Raw genomic sequence first — 22,499 nt, forward strand, 5'->3', positions numbered from 1 at the left:
TAATGAATTATATATATTTTACAAATTGTTGAGTCTAAAATTGCACTCATGAACTGAACTCGTAACATCCTTTTAAAATACAAAGCTTTTTTTTTTTGCATGACAAACACACTTTTTTTCTTTTTACAGTGGTTAATGTGCACTATTGTACCAGTCAGGAGTAATGTTTTTTGGACTGGTATTGTCTTAACTGTCACAATCCATGAGTTAGCCTGCGTGACAGTTTTTTAATTTGTTGCCTTTCTACGCCTTAGTTCCTGGTTGAAGACTCTTATGTTGGTATGACTTCCTGTTTTTCATGTTTTACGTTTTCTCTCGCATCTGCTGCTAATTTCTTTATCTCCTATTTAGTTCAGGTAAGCGCGCCCTTAGTTGTCTGAGCATTGTTTGTTTGACGAATGTTGTTTGTCATAGTACTGCTCCTGTGGATTTCTGCCACTGCATAGCAGCTTTAATAATGAAAACAAGACTTTTACCTGCACTTTCAGTCCTTTCTCTCCACATACTGGGGTCGCCGCCTCAACTCCGGAATGCCAAGACGTGACATAAAACTGAGGTTAGCAACCTGCGGCTCCGGATCCGCATGCTGCTCTTCAGCCTCCTTGTTGTGGCTCCCTTCGCCAAGAGCATCAAAGTAGGGGAAATGTGCATTTTCGAAAAGAATGTGAAATATCCGACTCACCGCAAGTCTGTGAATGCATCTAGACTGCGTTCTGGCTGCTGATTGGATGAGCAAGGGAATGGGAGGTAGGCTAGTGTATGCAGTGACTCTTACTGGAGAGAAAAAAGGTGAGGGAGTTTTGAGTTGTGCGCAGTAAAACAAAACTGAACAATACGTGCTTTCACTTTTAAGTCTACAAATACCAGAAACATGTCCCAATGACGTCCCTACATTTGTCACTCGTCGCTTTTGAGAAAATAGCCTCCAAGAGGGTTTGGAAAGTCACCAGATTTAGCAATAAAATCGCCAAGATGGCAAAAGTGGGCTGCACATGAGATTGGAAGGAGGGGGAAGTTGTTCACACATGCAGAATACATGAAAGAATCGCTCATAAAAAATATCAGAGTATCTATTCTATGAATTAAAAAATAAACTGGAAATTATTGCGAAAATGAAAGAATTCCTCTCTCTGCAAAGACAGTGAAGGATGGAACCAATAGAATGGTGCTAAGGTGTAAACGGTATTGAGCAAACAACACTGGTATGCAGAAATGTGAACTCTGATGGGCTTTTTTATGTTAAAGTTAGCTACATTTTGTTTTAATTTGACACAAATATGGGAACCACACATACACGCTGCCCTTCTGTTTGTTTAATTTTGTTGTTGTAACAGGTGACATTTAAAAAATAGAAAACTTTTTACAAGTTTATAAGCTGTGTAATGTTTTACGGCTCCAGACATATTTTTTTTAACTGGAAAGAATGACTCTTTTAGGGTAAGGGTTGCCGACGATTGGTATGAACTAAGATGTATATTATATAAATATATATACTGTATATATTTCACTGCATTTTATTCTTGCATACTTTGTTTGAGGGTCAAATAGATTTGTTTCAGTGTCACAAACTATACATAATTGCTAGAAGAATGGCCAGGCTACAAGGATCTAACAATTATGCATGGGATGCACTGCAATACATCTCTTGTGCCCATACCTGTCAACATTTGCATTTGGAAATGAGGACAATTTTCCATAAAATTGGGGACAAAAGGAAAAGGTGGGCAAAAGTTTCCCTGGGTTTTCCCAGGGAAAACAGGAGGATTGACAAGTTTGCCTGTGCCTTTAAGCCATAACTTTCCTATTGTATACTGTAAATTCTTTCATTTCTCAGTGATATTGGTTGTTTGATATAGTACATTTTAAGGGCAGGGGGGAAATGAAATACAGTAATCCCTTTTTTAATTGGTTCCAGACCCAACCATGATAAGTAAATTTCTGCGCAGTAGGATTCCTTATTTATAAATCAAATATTTTCGTAGTAAGAGCATAGAAAACCTCTTTAAGACCCTCCAGATACAGGCGTTAACAGTATTAGAGCCCATTAGACATGAAATAACACCCCTATAGTCACATTTACACTTGTATTACCCAATACAGTAAACATAATAAGAAAATAAGAGATGATATAGACTCACACGTTCCTTGTTACTTTTCTTTACTTCTGATTTCTGTATGGTACTTTCTACATTGGCTATTGTCTCCTCAGTGTAACATTACTGACACCTAGTGACTAGTGTAGAATACTACATATCACATTGTCTTTGAATGCGGCTTCTGAATGCCTTATACTTGTATTTAAGTTCATTTAGCAATTTATATGCTTGAAAATGCTTAATTTAGGCCAAAAATATGTCAATTTATTTGACTACTAATAGGCCATATTCAACCATGAAACAGCGATGATTTATTCATATAAATTTGAAAAACTGTGATACAGTGAATCTGTGAAATTCAAAGTGCAAGTGGCAAGGAATTACTGTACACATTTAGATTATTCAGCACAGTATTTCATAATTCACCTTTTTCACCCAAGAAAAATGACATTGGTTTGCTTTGTTGACATGAAAATTGTCAATTAAGAGTATAGATGAATGAATCACCTTTCAGTGCTTCCATTCAAATGCTCTGTGTTAACTTTCCGAACACATTTCTCAAATAAATGTGTGTGTTGTTGAGAAATGTCCTATCATTATCCCCTGGGCAGACTTGGATGACTTTTCACTGCAGGCAACTACCTTCATCCTGGGCCCTGTGCCAACATGATGGACATGGCACAGATTGTTTTGGGGGAACAATTTTTGGAGGAAAACATCATCTACAGGAAAAAAAAAAACAAAACATTATCGTTTAAAAGAGAATCCAAGCAGTGGGTGGAAGCAGATTTGATGGCTCGAGTGTTTATAGTTTTAACGAGTTGCCCTCAAGTTGCAGGTCAGTGCCCTAATAATTAAACATTCTTAATTGGGGTAATTTATTCATGACAGTGTCCCCAGGGTGGAATGATCTTTAGCATTTTAAACAATAATAGGATTTAGCTTTGTACCCACATGCAAGTTTTAAATCTGGCCCTTGGTTTAGGTTGCATTAGTTTCAAGATTCAAGATTCAAGAGAGTTTTATTGTCATGTGCATGGTAAAACAGCAGTTATACCATGCAATGAAAATCTTATTCTGTTCATTCTCCCAAGAAAAGAAAGAAAACACAAGAAAGAATAAGAACATAAGAAACAAACACATAAACATATATACCAATAAATTAAGCAACAACAACAGAAGAGACATTAATACAGATATAAATAAATAAATAAATAAATAAAGTGCTATGAGTGTGTGCGTGTGTTGCGTGCGGCGTGTGCGAGTGCTTCGTTGAGAAGCCTGATGGCCTGTGGGTAAAAGCTGTTTGCCAGCCTTGTGGTCCTGGACTTCAAACTCCTGTAGCGTCTGCCTGATGGTAGGAGTGTGAATAATGAGTGTGGTGGATGTGTGCTGTCCTTGATGAGGTTGTGTGTTCTGCGTAGGACTCTAGATTTATAAATGTCTTGCAGTGAGGGGAGGGCTGCCCCAACAATGTTCTGTGAGGTCTTGATCACCCGCTGGAGTGCCTTCCTATCACGTGTTGTACAGTTACCGTACCAAACAGTGATGGAGGCGGTAAGGACACTTTCGATAGTGCATCTGTAGAAGCAACTCAGGATTTTGGTGGACATGCCAAATTTCCTCAGTATTCTCAGGAAGTACAGTCTCCTTTGGGACTTCTTCATAATTTGTTGGGTGTTGTGAGACCAGGTGAGGTCCTCGCTGATGTGTGTGCCAAGGAACTTGAAGGTTTTCACCCTCTCCACCTCAGTCTCATCAATAAACAGGGGACTATGTGGCTCCTTTTCCCTTGTTCTTGGGTCGATGATCATCTCTTTAGTCTTATCTGTATTGAGAAGGAGATTGTTATCACGACACCAAGCTATGAGGTCCGCCACCTCTCTTCTGTATGATGTTTCAACACCACCAGTGATCAGTCCGATGACTGTAGTGTCATCTGCAAATTTAATGATGCTGGTGTTGTTCTGGGAGGCCACGCAATCGTAGGTGAAGAGCGTGTAGAGGAGTGGACTCAGCACACACCCCTGTGGGGTCCCAGTGCTCACAATTCTTGAGCTGGATGTGCGGTTGTGGACTCTGACTGACTGGGGTCTGCCTGTGAGAAAGTTAAACACCCAGTTACAGAGGGAGGGAGACAGGCCAAGTGTGAGGAGCTTATTTGTGAGTTTGTGGGGGCTGACTGTATTAAAAGCAGAGCTATAGTCTATAAATAGCATTCTGACGTATGTGTCCTGGCCCTGTAGGTGAGAAAGGGCTGTGTGGATGGCAGTGTTGACTGCATCATCCGTGGACCGGTTCTGGCGATATGCAAACTGTAGAGGGTCCACAGTTGCCGCCGGGATGCTCTTTTTGATGTGGGTCATGACTAATCTTTCAAAGCACTTCATAACAATAGGAGTGAGTGCTATAGGGCGATAGTCATTCAAGCAGGTCACGTTGCTCTTCTTGGGTACGGGCACTATGGTGGTGGACTTAAAGCAGGTCGGTACAGATGCTTGTGCAAGCGACAGGTTAAATATGTCAGCAAGCACATCAGCTAGCTCTGATGAGCAAACCCGAAGTGCACGTCCTGAGATGTTGTCTGGGCCTGCTGCTTTTCGTGGGTTTGTTTTGTTCAGAACCCTGCGCACATCAGCTGATGTCACCATGAGAGGTGAGTCCTGTGTGCTCCCCAAGTCCAGCCACCCTCTCTGCTCATCAGGAGTTTGGGTGTCAAAGCGGGCATAGAACTCGTTCAGCTCATCAGGAAGTGTGGTTTGGCTGGACGTGGCTACGCTACTCTGCTGTCGATAGTCTGTGATGTGCTGGAGCCCCGCCCACATGCGCCGAGGGTCTGAGGTGGAATAGTAGCCCTCCAGCTTCTGTCTGTACTGTCTTTTGGCCTCCCGTATGGACCTCCTCAGGTCATATCTGGCCTTTTTGTAGTCATCAGCGGTGCCCATGACAAATGCAGTCGAACGAGCACGTAGCTTAGCCCTTACATCACAGTTCATCCACTGTTTTTGGTTAGGGTATTTTCGTTTAACATAGTTTACGTAGTTTAACATTTGTGGAGAAAATGCAAGCAACAACACAATATACAGTAACAATATCTGTGGAATACATTGGCAATTCATGAAGGCTATTTCAGGAACAGGAAGCCTCTATGTTAATTTTCAATTACTATATGTGCGGTTATGTACTGTATGTTATCACATCATTGTTATTGCATTTTACTGTTTGTAACACCAGACTGGGTCAAGTAAGAGATTAAATTAGATGCTTTATTGCGCACCGGAATCGAGTCAGTGAGTGTAGAAGAAATTCACAAGATAAAGGTATACTATCTACTCAACATGTAAAAGAGTTTCTATTTAGGGACTGCTTTGTTACAGTTCGCTTCTTATTTTTAGATAATCAATTCTTTATTTCTTAACCTATTTATATTTATTTCTACCGTGCATCCATCCATTTTCTTTACCACTTGTTCTCATCAGGGTCATGGGTGAGCTGGACCTATCCCAGCAGATTTTGCGTAGAAGCAGGGTACCCTTTGAACTGCAGGGCAAAGATAACAAACAAGCACCAGCAATCACATTCACACCTATGGACAATTTATAGTCTCCATTTAACCTAGCAAGTCTTTGGGATGTGGGAGGAAGCCGGAGTACCCAGAGCAAACCCATACATGCACAGGAAAAACATGCAATCTCCACACAGAGCTGCCCAGGCGGTAGGGGTGTCACGAGACACCCAACTCACAAAACGAGACGGTGTGCGAGATTGAGTCCATGGCGACGAGACAAAATTTTAACATGAATTCTAACAAATTCGTCATACTGGCTCATTCGTGTTGATGGGCTCATTTTGCTCATTAATATCCCATATGCGGCTGTGGCATTTGACTTTGAAATCATCTTTTTTCCTTCTAATTTCTAGTACATTACCTTGCAGTGGTTCTCATAAGGCCCCCTTGCTGTACTGTGTGTGTGTGTGTTTGTGTGTATGCTAGTGGCCCTGCCTCCCCCCACAGAGACAAAGCATCTGTATTAATGACAAGAGGTCTCACTTCGTTGTTCTATGGAAGGCTTTTATATGAAGCATATAGATGCTGAAGCAATGCACAGAGCAAACACTCTTCCTGCCTGTTCGGAGGCACGAGAGATGAGGAAAACAGACACAAATGCACATGGCAATTCATGGAGACCGGCAAAATTTAGTTCATTTTTATATAATGTATCGTGTGATTAATTAATTAATTTATTATCCCAAGACATTTTTTTTTCTCAACGAGAAATCTTGTCACATTTTAATCTCGCCAGAGGTTGTGACACAAGATCTTGTGACACCCCTACCAGGCGGAGATCCAAAACCTCTATCTCCTGACTATGAGGCCAACATGCTAACCACTCGGCCACCGTTTGCCTGATTTATTTATAATGATATTTATTTATTCTCACAAGCTCTTAAAAACACCAGCAGCAACTCAACTACGTATTAAACTTTTAAGATCAAGTAAATTAATAATGATTTCATGTTTTTAAACAATACTTTAGTGTCGCTGGGAGTGGACTCTGGATTTCCCAGCATGCCTTGAGGCTGTTTTGTAAATACTACTTGAGAATTACATGTTTATTGTTATGTTAGTAGTTGTTAGTAGTTGTTAAGTATGTGTTTTACCTACTGTTACACTTTGTGATGTCATTTTGTTCATACTTTGAGTGAGGTTAGTGTTCTGTCAAGTGACCTCCTTGTTAGTTTTCATTGTGAGTTTCTTTTTGGTTATTGCTTGCTCAAATAAAGAGCCTCTTGCTCATAGCAAGCTGAAGAGCATCAGACTACCTCTTGCGTGACTTAAAGTCACCATAATATATTTTCAAAACTAAAATAACACAGTTCTAGTGTTGAAAATGACAGTTATTGAGTGTTGCAGTCATTGCATAGGATCATCTGTGAAAACAGAGGGCATTCACATGAATGTTAAATCAACAGTGTCTGCGCTACATTGCTCCAGTGTCCAGCAGAGTAGGGCGACACACACAATGAAAGTTTTATACTACTTCAGATAAAACTACACTGCGTCTTTGAAGCTAGCACTATGCAGTCCAGTTGTAGATTGGCCCATAATGAGTGTAGGGTTGCCATATTTGGATTACCAAGGTTTCTTAGGAATTACGTCACATGCAGCAAAATGTAAAAACAATGAAAACCAGGTATTTCGTCACTTTTGGTAGATTTTACACAGTCTAATAGCTCAGTGAATTGTCAGTCGACAACTTCTCGTAGAGGCCTTCAGGACACACACACACACACATAGCACAATCAGAGTTGCACAACACTTAGTAGTGATCTGTGATACCATTGATTTCCTTTCCAATCCAATACTGAGTAAAATTCAGGCAGGTATTGGCAATACCGATTGACCTAATACTTCCAGCCTATGTCTGGTTAATAAAAAAAGTGTTGTACTTCATATCACAGCGTAACACATAGCATAAAGAATACAATACATCAGAGCAATTTATTTTAAACTCTTAGGTATATTGATGTAGCGATTTACAATATAGTCAAGCTAAGATACAACAACAGAAAAAAAACATAATCATATAAAATATTTGAAAAGTGTGTTTTACACAATATAAAAAAAAGAAAAATAAGCAGTGTGCCGCTGCGCTTACGCATTACGCACTTAACCCAGACGGAAGAACAAGTGGTTCCCACCAACCGCATATCATTTAGCCCAGGGACGCTCACACTTTTTCAGCCTGTAAGCTACGTTTATAATGACCAAGTCCCAAAGCTCTCCCTACTACTATAAATATGAAAAATATATATTTATTATATTTATACAAGTAGTATAGTACATTTATAGTAAGTATTTATGTACGTTGTACATGTATATCAGGGGTGCAAACACTTTTTCAGCATGCAAGTTACAAGTTGACATGATCTATCTGCCAGGAGGCATCCTGACCAGATGCCCAAGCCACCTAATCTGGCTCCTCTCAATGCGGAGGAGTAGCGGTTCTACTCCGAGTCTCTCCCAGATGACAGTGCTTCTCAACTTTCTCTAAGGGAGAGCCCAGCCACCCTACGGAGAAAACTCTTTTCGGCCGCTTGTACCCGCGATATTGTCCTTTCGGTCACCCAAAGCTCGTGACCGTAGGTGAGGGTAGGAACGTAGATCGACCCGTAAACTGAGAGCTTTGCCTTTCGGCTTAGCTCTCTCTTCACCACAACAGATCGATTTAGAGTCCGCATCACTGCAGACGCCGCACCAATTCGGTTGTCGATCTGGCGTCCCATCCTTCCCTTACTTGTGAACAAGACTCAGAGGTACCTAAACTCCTCCACTTGGGGCAGGATCTCATCCCCAACCCGGAGATGGCACTGCACCCTTTTCTGGGCGAGAACCCTGGTCTTGGACTTGGAGTTGCAGATTCTCACACTCGGTTCACACTCGGCTGTGAACCGATCCAGTGAAAGTTGAAGTTCACGGCTCGATGAGGCCAACAGCACCACATCATCTGCAAAAAGCAGAGACTCAATCCTGCAACCACCAAACCGGAACCCCTCAACACCCTGGCTGCGCCTAGAAATTCTGTCCATAAAAATAATGAACAGAATTGGTGACAAAGGGCAGGCATCGCAGAGTCCAACCCTCACTGGAAACAGGTCCGACTTATTTGTCGGCAATGCGAACCAAACTCTGAAAACGGTCATACAGGGAACGGACAGCCTGAATTAGCTGGTCCGATACACTATACTCCCTGTACTCCCCACAGAATTCCTCGAGGAACACGATCGAATGCCTTCTCGAAGTCCACAAAACACATGTAACCTGGTTGGGCAAACTCCCATGCACGCTCAAGGACCCTGCTAAGAGTGTAGAGCTGCTCCACAGTTCCATGACCAGGACAAAAACCACACTGCTCCTCCTGAATCCGAGATTCAACTATCCGGCAGATCCCTCCTCTCCAGAATCTCTGAATAAACTTTACCAGAGAGGCTGAGGAGTGTGATTCCACAATAGTTGGAACACACCCTCCGGTGCCCCTTTTTAAAAAGGGGGACCACCACCCCGGTCTACCAATCCAGAGGTACTGCCCCCGATGTCCACGCGATGCTGCAGAGTCGTGTCAACCAAGGCACGCCTACAGCATCCATGGCCTTAAGGAATTTTGAGTGGATCTCATCCACCTCCGGGGCCCTGCCACTGAGGAGCTTTTTGACAACCTTAGCAACCTCAGCCCCAGAGATAGGAGAGCCCAAAGTGGAGTCCCCAGGCTCTGCTTCCTCATAGGAACACGTATTGGTGGGAATGAGGAGGTCTTCGAAGTATTCTTTCCACCGATCCACAACATCCCGAGTCGAGGTCAGCAGCACACCATCCCCACCATACACGGTGTTGACTGTGCACTGCTTCCCCCTCCTGAGACGCCGAATGGTGGTCCAGAATCTCTTCGAAGCCGTCCGGAAGTCGTTCTCCATGGCTTCTCTGAACTCCTCCCATGTCCGAGTTTTTGCCTCAGCAACTGCCAGAGCTGCAGACCGCTTGGCCTGCCGATACCTGTCAGCTGCTTCCAGAGTCCCATGAGCCAAAAAAGCCCATTAGGATTCCTTCTTCGTCTTGATGGAATCCCTCACCACTGGTGTTCACCAACGGGTTCTGGGATTACTGCCACAACAGGCACCGACCACCTTACGGCCACAGCTCCAATCAGCTGCCTCGACAATGGAGGCAAGGAACATGGCCCATTCATACTCAATGTCCACCACCACCCTCGGAACATAGTCGAAGCCCTCCCGGAGGTGGGAGTTGAAACTCCTGACAGGGGACTCTGCCAGTCGTTCCCAGCAGACCCGCACAATACGTTTGTGCCTGCCAGGTCTGCCTGGCATCCTCCCCCACCATCGGAGCCAACTTACAACCAGGTGGTGAACGGTTGACAGCTCCGCCCCTCTCTTCACCCGAGTGTCCAAAACATATGGCCGCAAGTCCGATGATACGACCACAAAGTCAATCATGGAAGTGTGGCCTAGGATGTCCTGGTGCCAAGTGCACATGTGGACACCGTTATGCTAGAACACAGTGTTTGTTATCAACAATCTGTGACGAGCACAGAAATCCAACAACAAAGCACCGCTCGGGTTCAGATCGGGGGGCCGTTCCTCCCAATCACGCCTTTCCAGATCTCACTGCCGCTGCCAACGTGATTGTTGAAGTCTTCCAGCAGAACAAGGGGATCCCCTGAGGGAGCACTCTCCAGTACTTCCTCTAGAGACTCCAAAAATGGTGGGTATTCTGAACTGCTGTCACTGCTGCATAAGCACAAACAACAGTCAGGACCCATCCCCCCACTCGAAGGAAACTACCCTCTCGTTCACCGGGTTAAACTCCAACATACAGGCCACAAGCCGACGCGCAACAAGAATTGCCACCCCTGCCCGTCGCCTCTCACTGCTGGCAACGCCAGAGTGGAACAAAGTCCATCCCCTCTCGAGAGGACTGGTTCCAGAGCCCTTGCTGTGCGTTAAGGTGAGTCCGACTATATCTAGCCGGAACTCCTCAACCTCATGCACCAGCTCAGGCTTTTTCCCTACTAGAGAGGTAGAGGTGACATTCCATGTCCCAAGAGCTAGTTTCTGTAGCCGAGGGTGGGACTGCCAAGGTCCCCGCCTTCGGCTGCCACCCAGCTCACTCTGCAACCGACCCCTTTGGTCCCTCCCATGAGTGGTGAGCTCATTGGAGGGGGGAACCCATGTCGTCTCTTCGGGCCCCATGGGCGTAGGCCCGACCACCAGACGCTCGCCATCGTGCCCCTCCTCCAGGCCTGGCTCCAGAGGGGGGCCCTGGTGGTCCAATGTTTTTTTTTTTTTTATCATAGAGGTCTATTGAGCCACTCTTTGTCTGGTCCCTCACCTAGGACCTGTTTGTCGTGGGTGACCCTACCAGGGGTATAAAACCCCCCGACAACTTAGCTCCTAGGCTCATTTGGACACGCAAACTCCTTCACCACGATAAGGTGGTAGCTCAGGGAGGAGGCAATAGCCTTTATATTTTCTAAAAAAAAAAAAGGTCGTGAAAACAGAACACGTCCTGGGAAAACAGACATTTAGTCACCTTAATGAATGAAACAAACTAAGATCTTTCTCCAAACGAGAGTAAAGAAAACAGAACTCTTATGATGTAAACCACTTTGTGGGTCGAAATTACTTTGTGAAGATATACTTCTCAGTTTGTATGTTAAGTACATCCTTGCATGTAGCTTTTAGCACATAATCACCTAATTATTCACACATCAAATTAGCATTTAGGCTTTGTACCAGCAGGGCAACACATGACCTCTTTGGCACATATGGACTTGCTCGCACAATGCTTACACAACACACACACACAACTACCCTGAGGTTGTCACTGACATTGTACAGCATGTATTACACGCTTTAGTGGGTGTCCGTGTGTAGACATGTCAGCACTGTGCAGGTGCTTTGCCACAGCTAACAGATTGAATATGAAGGGATGTGGGTCATAAACACATTGAATCCTAGTGTGGAATACTTACAAAACAATGTGTCTTGCAGTTATGCGCCTTTAATCTCAGAGTAAAGGGGTTACTTAGCTTGATATAGTTTTGAGTGATTTAATATTTATTCTTGAACATGAATGTGCATGAGGTGCCACTGGGGACTGCGAAGACATTCCCTGTTGACCAGTGAAAATAAGGTTTATGGAAATGCACTGTTAATTGCCACAGAATTTACCTTCAAGCACTTGTTTAAAATAAGATATATAATTTTGGAATGCGCAGTTTCCTATTACTGGGGGAATTTTTGTCCAGTTCATGACAAACAAAAATATCTTCAAGGGATTGTCAGGCAATCAGAGACCTGACTAATCCAGAATTACCCATCAGGCAGGTGCTTAGGCACCAGTAAAAACCAATCAGCGTTTCTCCCTCTACCCTTGTTAGGATTTTTTCAGACATCATAGCCAGATTGTTTGAGGCTACATATTTTTTTCTGGGGCATCAACAACATTTGAACATCTGCTGCACAATTTTATGTTAATGGTATTCATCTCAATTATTTTATGCTTCATCTGTTTTTGCTACTTCTTTAAAGTAGTCAAAGATTATTTTTATTATTCCTCTGGAAGAGCCACACTTTGTTGTAAACATATTTTTGAAAAGAAAATACACCCTTAGATGAAGCTTATTTGTTTGCCCTTATAGACATGGAGAGGTCATTGTGTAATATTCAAAAATATCTTTGTCTCTTTTTCTGCTTTAGTCTTTGAAAAACGATGACTCAGTCGCCAAGAAGGACGTACAAAGGATTTTGGAGCTCAGCCACAAACAGAGGTAAAGACACTCATTAAACTTTTAAAGTGACCAACACTGCTCTTGAAACATCAAGATTACAAACCTGTATAGTCCAAAACTGTGAACATAATTTGTAAATTCCTTGTTAAGTAGAGATGCTCGGTCTAGAGATGCCCACCCCTTCATTTCCGAAACGATATAAACCGCAGCTCTTCCCTGAAACTAATGTCAGGTCACATCTTCTGTAATGGATGAATGCGTGATGCTTCTTTCACTGTGATGCCACTGAATGCATTTCACAAACAAACACAGATTTTCAAAAAATATATGAATTCATAAATTATGCTGTTTCGTGGTTGAATAGGGCCTATTATTTGTCAAAACATAACATATATATTTAAGGACATGTTATGTTTTTTGCCTAAATTAAGTATTTTCAAGCATAAAAATGGCTAAATGAACTAAAATACAAATGCGAGGCATTCAGAAGATGCCTTTAAATTGTGACATGTAGTATTCTACACTGGTCAGTAGGTATCAGTAATGTTGCTATAAAGTTTGGTGAAACAAACGCCAGACTTGATCACCGGAACAACAGGCTTTTATGGCAGGTTTGAATTATCTCAACAGGCACAATAATAATGCAGTCTTCCCTTCTTTATCGTGTTTAACAGGTTCCAGAAGTCAGTAGAAGTCGATATTAATAAGCGGAATTTTTTTGTAGTTAGGGCAGAGAAAACCTGTTTATGAACTTCTAAATAGTTTTTTTTACATTAGAGTGTAGTCTGTCGACATGAAATAACACCCCTATAGTCACCTTTACACTCCTATAATTCTTTGTTTACACCACATTGCGCAGGCTACAGGATTACTACAGGAACATAAGAGACGGCCACCGCTAGCATAGCAAGCTACCAAGCTAACAGTAGATATGAACTGATTTGTCATTTTTATGCCAGTATCGCTGACAATAACAGTTCAATATTATTGGACATCCCTAGAATCTAACATTATGATTAAGATATGGTCAAGACCCTGATCAATTTTGACATCTTAGCTTTGTCTTCTAGATGACAAAGCAAATTAGTGTAATATCTAATAATATACATCACTGATAATAAATTAATGACTTTTTTTGTTTTTATACTGAGGGACAAAAATAATTAAAAATATAAAAAGCCAAAATGGCCCTTGGACCGCACTGTTTACAATTAGTCTTCTTAGGAAAGTGCACCTAGGTAGACAAGTGCAACAGTAACAGTTATTTATTATTTCATTTTTAATAAATTACAGTTCCTTATTGTGCAGCATTTATGGTAGGGATGAGCCGGATTTAGACAAGTATCTGTTACAGGTAATGCATTTTTGCAGAGTACGAGCATGAAATGTGTACAGCTCTTCATTATCCATGTTCGTGATGAAGGAAAATCCTCACTGAGTAACTACTTATGTATTCACTCTTAACAGCGACAGCCCCTCCCTAGACAGACTCCCTAAATACGCGGTGCATTTGACAAGACAGACTTGAAAACGGCTGGTGTCACTGCCTGCCCATTGGTCACCGCCTCCACTACGGATGTTTTTTTTTTTTTAGGTTTTCCTCAGCTCAACTTGTATCGAATGTTACTTGGTAAACTTGGTTCGTTACGTACGCGATGTACTTGTATTTGACAAGGCAGAGCTGTAAACGGCTTGTGTTGAGTCGGTCTCTGCCTGGGTTTGTTTTTTTTTTCGTCTGCTTGCTTCTAATTTGGCTGGTGATATAAAGTCAGTTGGAAAACTTTGCTCATAGTAGTGAAAGCGGTACTTTTGAGAAAACTACAGTGAGCAAGGCTGACAGATTGTTTCCCTGTTTGCCATCACTGGATGTTTGCATGAATCACCAACTTCACAGAAGTCATTAAAAATAATTAAATAATAAAGTCTCACAGATTACTTACACACATACACAGTACACATATACAGTAGCTGAATAATAAACAGTATAGCAACGTCTGATCAATCCATGTCAATTTCAGACTTACGTAAAATAATGTACCGATTTCAGCTCCACCCATTTCTGGGCAAACCACACCCACTTGTGGTTTATGCCCCGCCCACTCCAAGTACAGATACGGATACAGGTCATTTAGATGGGTGAGCAGACACAGATACAGACAGTGGTGTACTCACTCATCCCTAATTTATAGTCCCTGTAGCTCCAAACTCATAATCTCTCTGATGCCGGCACAGAGCTTTCGTATTTCAAGCTGGGCTGCACTGTATTTGTTTCCCGTGTAGACACGTGTAGACAATGTGTACAATGTGTGGGAAATGCCTTTAAACCCAACCAAAAGTTCTGTACCGAAAAATCTGACTGTGACTACTATGCCTATTCTATTGTTACTAGTAACTTATGTATTGTTTTTTTTTAGCTAATAGACAGCAGAATGCAGGCGCACTATTGGAAATCCAACCACATACTGTACTGTATGTGGGACCCGTCATTGAAAAGAACCCTTTGTAGGCTAGCAATATATCTTTTTCCAAGCGAGCTGGAAAACTGTTTACCTAAAGTGCTCCACCAGTTAGGATTGTCTGATTAATGTTGTATGTAATGAGACTGTTAATGATTACGAGTCACTTGTGGCCTCCATGCTCTCTGAAATGTCAGGCTGATTGAAGTCCAGCCTCCTGTGTGCAGTATCTTGATAGCAATCAATAGCCTATCACCAGCCCATGGCAAGCTCTCATGTGATAAAGCTAAAAACCATAGAGCAGCAACTTGGCTCCATGTTGCCTACCAAGCACTTGTGAAACCGCAATTTCAGTAGCGAGTGTTATTCACCCGCCTGTGGAGTCCCACATGTGCCAAGAGTAATTACAAGCTGATTCCATCATGGCAGACGACAACAAGTGATTGATCACAAATAACTCATTGTTGACAACTCTTTTTAAACTATTTTTACTGCATAGAGCAATGCAACATTGAATCTTTGCCAACTTTAAAAGTTTCATAAATAAGAAAAGAGATTTCAGGTGATTTAGCCTTTGTAAACCTATTTAGCCCCTCTGGTCATATTCTCACCGTGCCTCTGAAGAACTGTGTCAGCCTCACAATCACTGTGCCCTTTTCTGTCAGTGTGGGCAAGTTTTTGATTTTGTTTGCAAGTGTTTCCAAGCCAGGGACGCAGGAGATGAGAATAAAAATGAAATGCCAGAGCAGTGGTGGATGGCTGGTTACTGAAAAGGAAAATGTTTGCAAGGATTTTCGAATGCCAAAACAGAAGACCACTGGCATGTACTGTAGAAGTGCTGTGCGGCTGTCAAGCATCAAGGGTCTTCATTGCCTTCAAAGAAACGACGTTTAACTCTATTCTTTCAAAGTAAAATGATAGCAGTGCTTAATTAGAAACGTCAAATAAAGACTTACTGTTGATTTTACAGTACTGCCACACGATGATATGTTTACAAGCGATTTTAAAATCACTGACACACCATAATTCACTATTTAATGTGCACTGCCGCTACAGTATGTGAGCACATGAGCATCAAACTGCAAGAGAATATCCACAATATTCTCACTCATTAGCATTCATGGTAAAAACACAATTAATACACATGAATTGAGTCCATCAAGCGTTCCAAAAGCTCAGAGAAGTAAATTATGAATACTACATACTATATTATCTCTATCCACATGCGGACCTCAAATGAAATGGCCTTTATTTCATTTACATGTTTATGTTAATATGATTTTGGGACTAACAAGTCAAGGGAGAGATTTGGGGTAATATAATACAGTGGAAACGCGTTTTTCGGTTTATGTCAAAATGTACGACAAAATTTGGCCTCTGTTCGCATACATTTTCCAGTTGGGTACAAAATGGTGCGTGTCTTGCCCTGTTATTAATACACTGCATGAGTCCAATTGTGTTTTCAACATAGTTTTTTTTTATTTTTTATCACAAAACGTCCCTGTTAGCAGCCTGTTATCATGCTAATAAAAAAACGGAAGGGGAAGTTGTGGTCTTGTAGCTCTGTTGCTTGTCTAGGAAGTCATCAGCAGTTGACTCTGTAGGTATTTGCCACAAGTCTCTGCTTTTCTTATTGATCACAGCTGTAAAATAACCCACGATGTAGCCAAAGAAAGTTGTGCCAGCACTTTGACAAAGAAGGTGAGAAACACTATTGAATTCAAGAAATAACAAATACAGTAGCAAAAGAAATAGCAAAACAAAAGGTGTCGTCTGTGTGGCTGCTCGTCATTGCCTTCTTTCTCCTCAATCAAAATAAAAATGATGTTAAATGTTCATCTATCCATTTAATTTGTCATTTATATAAATTTATATGCATTTCAAATTGTTTTCTGCATGTAAAACAAAAACGTGTTATGTGTTAATTTATTTGGGTGTCTGGAGCGGATTATTTGGATTAGCATTATTTGTTATGGAAATAAATGATTCAGTTAGAGTACGTTTTGGATTCAGTTGGACCTACTGTAACAGATTAATGACGCTAAATGAGGTTCCACTGTACTTTATTAGGAGCCATTAGGAAAATAGATGGCAAACCAGCTTCTGACATCACTATTGGGAATAATAGTAAAAATGTAAGAAAACTGCATAAACAAGGTCTGACTAATTAAAAACAAGTTCATTTCAAATTGTTCAACAACAGCTCTTCATTCATAAGTATCATGTGCAAAACATAATGTTTGTATTATTTATCCCCAAAATTCAAATGAGACAAAAAAAGGTATACCTTCTAAATATGAAATCACAAAGAGAGGATTTTCTGCCCAACTTTTTAATGTTTCAAATGTAAAATCACATATATACATTATTTATGTAACCGACTATTTGCGAATCTCACTCATGAAGATCACCTTGGCTTGTGGCATTAAAATCAATTATATGCATAACGTACTTTTATGTATCACATCTACAACATTTTCCAAAATAGAAAAAATCAAATAGCATGAAGAAAGATTTTGACAAGGAAGGGTTTTCGGAGTACAGTAGACGCCCACTATTCACGAAGGTTACATTATGATCACCCATAAATAGAAATAAAGGTGAGTAATTGACACAACCGTAAAAATGTCTATTTTTGACAATCTGATACAGCCTCTTGTTCCTCTGCTTGGATTTCCCATAGATTGAAATCCAAACTGAAATCCAACCTGACCTGTAAATAAAACAATCACTTAACAATTGAATTTGTTCCATTTTGCAATGCAACTCAGTGAGTGACAGGTGACAGGTGCTAACAACAGATACAACAATGCACAATGATGCAGTTCACACGTATTTATTATTAAATGTATAAGAAATGTATTATTAAATGCTGCTAACCCCTTATTAAGACAAAACAAAGAGCCAGTGACATATACACTCACCAATTAGCCTAATTAAAAATGAAATGCTCAAAAGCTGTCCAGAATAGCTGTCAGAATATGTGCAAACAGAAGAACAAGAGGTGAAACTGGGTGCTTTTTTTTTTTTTTTCGAGCGAGAGAGGGCTGCACTGCAAAACATGCTGCAAAGCCATTTAGATGTATTAACAACTACAAATCAACTGAAAATGTTGATCAAGTTAAAAAATACTACAAGTTTGAACACTTATTTGCCTAACAGTTGTCTCTTTAATAGCAGCAGAACATTTGAATCACACTTTCACCGTGCTATTATGGCAATGAGGGTTGTTTTGAATGTATTTTCTGGGAGTTCCAAGCATACAGTACTTAAATGCAGCAAATTGTACTTCTGCATTAATTATTTAAGAGTTACAAAGTGACTGATAAGAAATTTCCAGTTATTGTTTTTCTTCTTTCAGTGTATTTAGACCACACCACACTAACACGCATAATAAAGGTGCTGTGATGTTCGGCGTGTCTGTGAATGGACCTCCAGAATGAGGACGTGTTATTCCCAGTAGGAACAAAGAGACGTGTTTACAAGTGGCAGATGCATACATAGCGTTGGAAGTGCACTGCTGTTGTGTTCAGTTCCGAATAAAGTTATAAAAGAACATCAGACTCTGTGTGACTGTGGTTACGCTTCACTGTGCCCCTATCTGTCGTCATAATGGAGAGGTGTGGCTTGCCATTATGCGCATGCGTTAATTATGTTGAAAATGTTATTAGCTGAAAAAGCTAGTTGCCACTGTTAATACGTTCTTTTTGACAGCCGTAATGAATAGTAATAGAATTTACTGCAGTAATTTGATTCTTTTAATAAGTGTGTAGGAAAAAATAGTGCGAACATTGCTTACAATCATACAAGTATATTGATTTGTGGTCACTTTGCTGGGAGTTTTGATGCCGGATTGTAAGTTGACTGTCGAAGCTCGTGCTTCCGCAGCCACACACTCGCACTGATGTCTCGTTGTTACATTGTCTATGCTGTACATGTTATTTGTTACTTAGCGTGAATGAGATGTGTTATACGTGACATATCTCGTGTGATATCTCTGGAGAGAAAAGGCATGAATGAGCGTGTTTTCCCACATATAAAACAAAAATTTGCAAATTTGCGGGGATGTTAATGCTGAATTGCGAATATGCGTGCATCCACGATAAAATCGTCCCTTGCTACATTATGGTTCGCTCTGTAACGTTTTTTTTTTAATAAATGATTACAATGATGACAGTTTTGTGGTTGAGTATGGACTATTATTAGTCAGAAATATTGAAATACAAGTCATACGTAGTATTCTATTCACTAGGCGTCAGTAATGTTACATTGATGAGACATTACTTTAGATTATATCACTTTAACACTGCATGGACTGATTTAGCCATGGTGTGTTCAACATGATAGAGTAGACAAAAGGTTCTCCCATTCCGTGTGGAAGTGGCACATTTTTGACATCTTACTTTGTTTTTCTTCCCCAACTCTGTTTGAAACACTTTCTCCAGCTTGGAACAAATAAATTGGAGGCTAAGCACCGTAATTCCCAACGCATAAGCCGCTACTTTTTTCTTCAACTTTGAACTCTGCGGCTTATATGGTGGTGCAGTTAATTTATGACCATGCTCTCATCTTGTGACATCTCCTATACTTCAGAACTACTACTAATCGTTAAGTACTGTGTCAAATAAAGAGCTGCCTGGTCCTCACGGACTCGTGCGCGCCTCACAATATGTATTTTTATGTCGTTGACATGTGCGGCTTTTGGTCCAGTGTGACTTATACATGTACAAATCTGTTTTTCTCTCTAAATTTAGTGGGTGCGGCTTACCCACCGGTGCATCTTATACACCAGAAATTATGGTAGTTAGTGTGGTAGCTTGATATATGCTATGAGTGGCAGCCGTCCGTCTCTTATGTCCCTGCAGTGATCCCATAGCCTGAACATTAGTGTTGCGCAATGTGGTGTAAACAAAGAATAATAAGAGTGTAAAGGTGACTATAGGGGTGTTATTTAATGTCTACCAGTCTCTAATAATGGTACATGGTAAAAACAGATTTAGAAAGTCACAAACAGGTTTTCTTTATTCTAATTATGAAAATATTATGTTTATTAATATTGAAGCCCACTTCTGAGAAATTCCACTTATCACGGTCTGGTTTGGAACCAATTAACCGTGATAAACGAGGGATGAATGTATAGGTAGTCACCTAGTGAGTCAAACCTCTAAGAATAAGTGGATGGTCTGCTAACAGTTTCTCATTTGCTTTACAATTGACAGAGACGAGATGAAGTCCCTCCAGGCTGCCTTGCAGAAGCAGCTGGATGAGGCAAACGAGAGAGCTGAGAAGCAGCAGGCCACGGTAAGACAGACCTGACCTGACCATCAACATCCGGTTGTCTTGAACCTACCTTGTCACCTGTCACAGGGCCCTATCACTGATCCAGGCTTATTAGCCAGGAGCTCTCTCGCTGTCACCTCCTTCACTCCACACTTGACACTCTTGGAAAATGGCAAGAGAAAGTGGTCTGTCCCCTTCATTCAATCCCCAACTAAAGATTAATAAGACTGAGCAAGGACAACACAATGGCCCATTGCTTATATTGGTTGCCTCACAGAAACAAGGATCTGGTGATGGCTAAAGCCGCGTGTGCGGAGGTGCTCACCCTGTGCCCACTTTTGTTGTCTCCTCTGCATTTGGTTAACAAGACAAAACTGTTTTGCAAATTGAGTTGAAGTTTTGAGTTTTTGTGAGAAAATGGTGAGGCCCAGGGGTAGGCTCTTATACAACGATAACTGCAGTACTCTGATGTGCTTTTTTAAAAATCCAATTTTTCTTCCCCAGGCTGCAATGTTATAAATCGCACAATAAAAGAATGAATAATTCAAACGCTTGCTAACTATGTTGCAAATACAGCAACACGGACAAGGAGGAGTGCCTGGGTTCTTTTTTCCTGGTGACCTTATTTGGACAGCTACTTGTCGCAAGGCAGAATTTGCGGAGGCCTGTGAAATAAATGGCCACATTGTAAACATGCCCACTAGGTTGCTCAAATGGCTGACTGTACTGTGCCAACTGATATAGTCCTTTATGAATGAAACAAATAGGACTTGGAAAATTAAATATGGAAGATAACTCTTTTACTCCTGAACCACTGCACTCAAAAGGGTGAAAATTAGTCAAAAGATGCGCTCTTACTGTGTTGTCTGTGCTATTATTTTTATGGTGGTGCGACTGATAAACCCCAAAGTTTGACCCCATGTGTCGGATTGACCTGAAATTTCTCACACAGCTCAATGCACCCTTCAAAACACCCACTCTGACCACCATTAAATTAAACACATTACATTAATTGGTATTGAATTTGGGCTACATGTTACATGCTACATGAAACAAGTTGATATTGTGCATTCAATTTAAATAAATAATTATATATATATACATTTCTCTAATACGACAGTTTTTTGTTTAGCCTCCTCTAGCCTCTTTTAGTTTTTACATCCAGTTTCTCCTCCAAATCATTAAACGGGCAAATTAAGATCTGTTAGGAGCATTTGGTGTGTTTCAGCTCCGAAATGCTTTCTAGGCCAAATAAATTATTAACATACATAGTTTTAATCACTATGGGGAAGCCATGTTTGACCAAAATATTTCATATTCAATCGAACAATGGAAAGAGATATCATAATTCTTATCTGATGTCTGTCTTGTAATCGTTTTTTTTTTTTTTACAGTAATTCATGGCTAATTTATTCTATAGCTATCTTTTCACAAGCTTACTGGGTTGCCCCTCCTACTCAGTATTATCAATAAATTACATCACATTATATCTAATTCCAGCAATTAAGCTTTTTACATTTCACCCAACCATGCCCATTTTTTTACACTTTCTTAAGTTGAAACACAATGAAGTTCATTCTCTTCTGATAATTGTTTAAGAATCTGTCCCAATTAGCAGTCAACAATACCATCAAAGCTCCTGGAAATGCACAAAATAATACATAGAATAACACCCGAAATATGGAAAGTGCCAGATTGATGTAGTGGGGACTTCGGTTTTTAGAAACTTGGATGTTTTCTGAGTATCCTAAGGTCAGCTGGTCTAAACATGCATCTCCCAATTTTGTGATTTTTTTTCTTATAACAGAATGTCTAAATGACTCAGTCTATGCTCATGAAAATGTTGTCTATTATTGGCCTCAGTTGTTAAGCAGGGGGTGATAATGCACACTGTGACATTACAATCAAAAATCAAATTGCCTGCTTGCTGAAATAAACAACAGTGATCCGATACCGCAAGAGCGATCCGTTGGGTTTCTTTTAAGACTACAGACAATTCCCACTTGCGGTGTTTTATTGAGTTTGACATTTATGTTCTTTAAATAGTATTAATCATCCCCTGTGAGGTTCACAATCAGAAGTAAATCCTCAGCCACATGCAAATGCTGCTTGGTGTTAGTGTGCATCTTACTTTTTTCTCCAATTTACTAGTATTTGGATAGAAAACGCAACTTTGTTTTTGTACAAATTACTATCGCCACTTCAAACGTCTTCGATTTCAGCAGTTGTTTTGGCTAACCAAGAGCCAATGCAAGCAATAAACGCTTGGTCTATCTCAATAAAGACTGAACATTGCAACAAAATTGTAATTAATGTCATCTGCCACTTCTCACCCGAGCAAGTTTGTAAAAATGTAAAAA

General features: G+C 40.8%; 1 protein-coding gene across 2 annotated transcripts in view; it reads left to right on the forward strand.

Annotated features, from left to right (window-relative positions):
* Positions 1-22,499, forward strand: part of luzp2 (leucine zipper protein 2) — a 220,883-nt gene that overhangs the window by 107,132 nt on the left and 91,252 nt on the right. For both annotated transcript variants that reach the window (XM_054771019.1, XM_054771018.1), the window contains exons 3-4: positions 12,372-12,442; positions 20,079-20,160. In XM_054771019.1, the coding sequence (XP_054626994.1) occupies positions 12,372-12,442; positions 20,079-20,160 (153 nt within the window). The remainder of the gene's footprint in view (positions 1-12,371; positions 12,443-20,078; positions 20,161-22,499) is intronic.

Source organism: Dunckerocampus dactyliophorus, chromosome 3, assembly GCF_027744805.1.
Source record: "Dunckerocampus dactyliophorus isolate RoL2022-P2 chromosome 3, RoL_Ddac_1.1, whole genome shotgun sequence".
Classification (NCBI taxonomy): Eukaryota; Metazoa; Chordata; class Actinopteri; order Syngnathiformes; family Syngnathidae; genus Dunckerocampus; species Dunckerocampus dactyliophorus.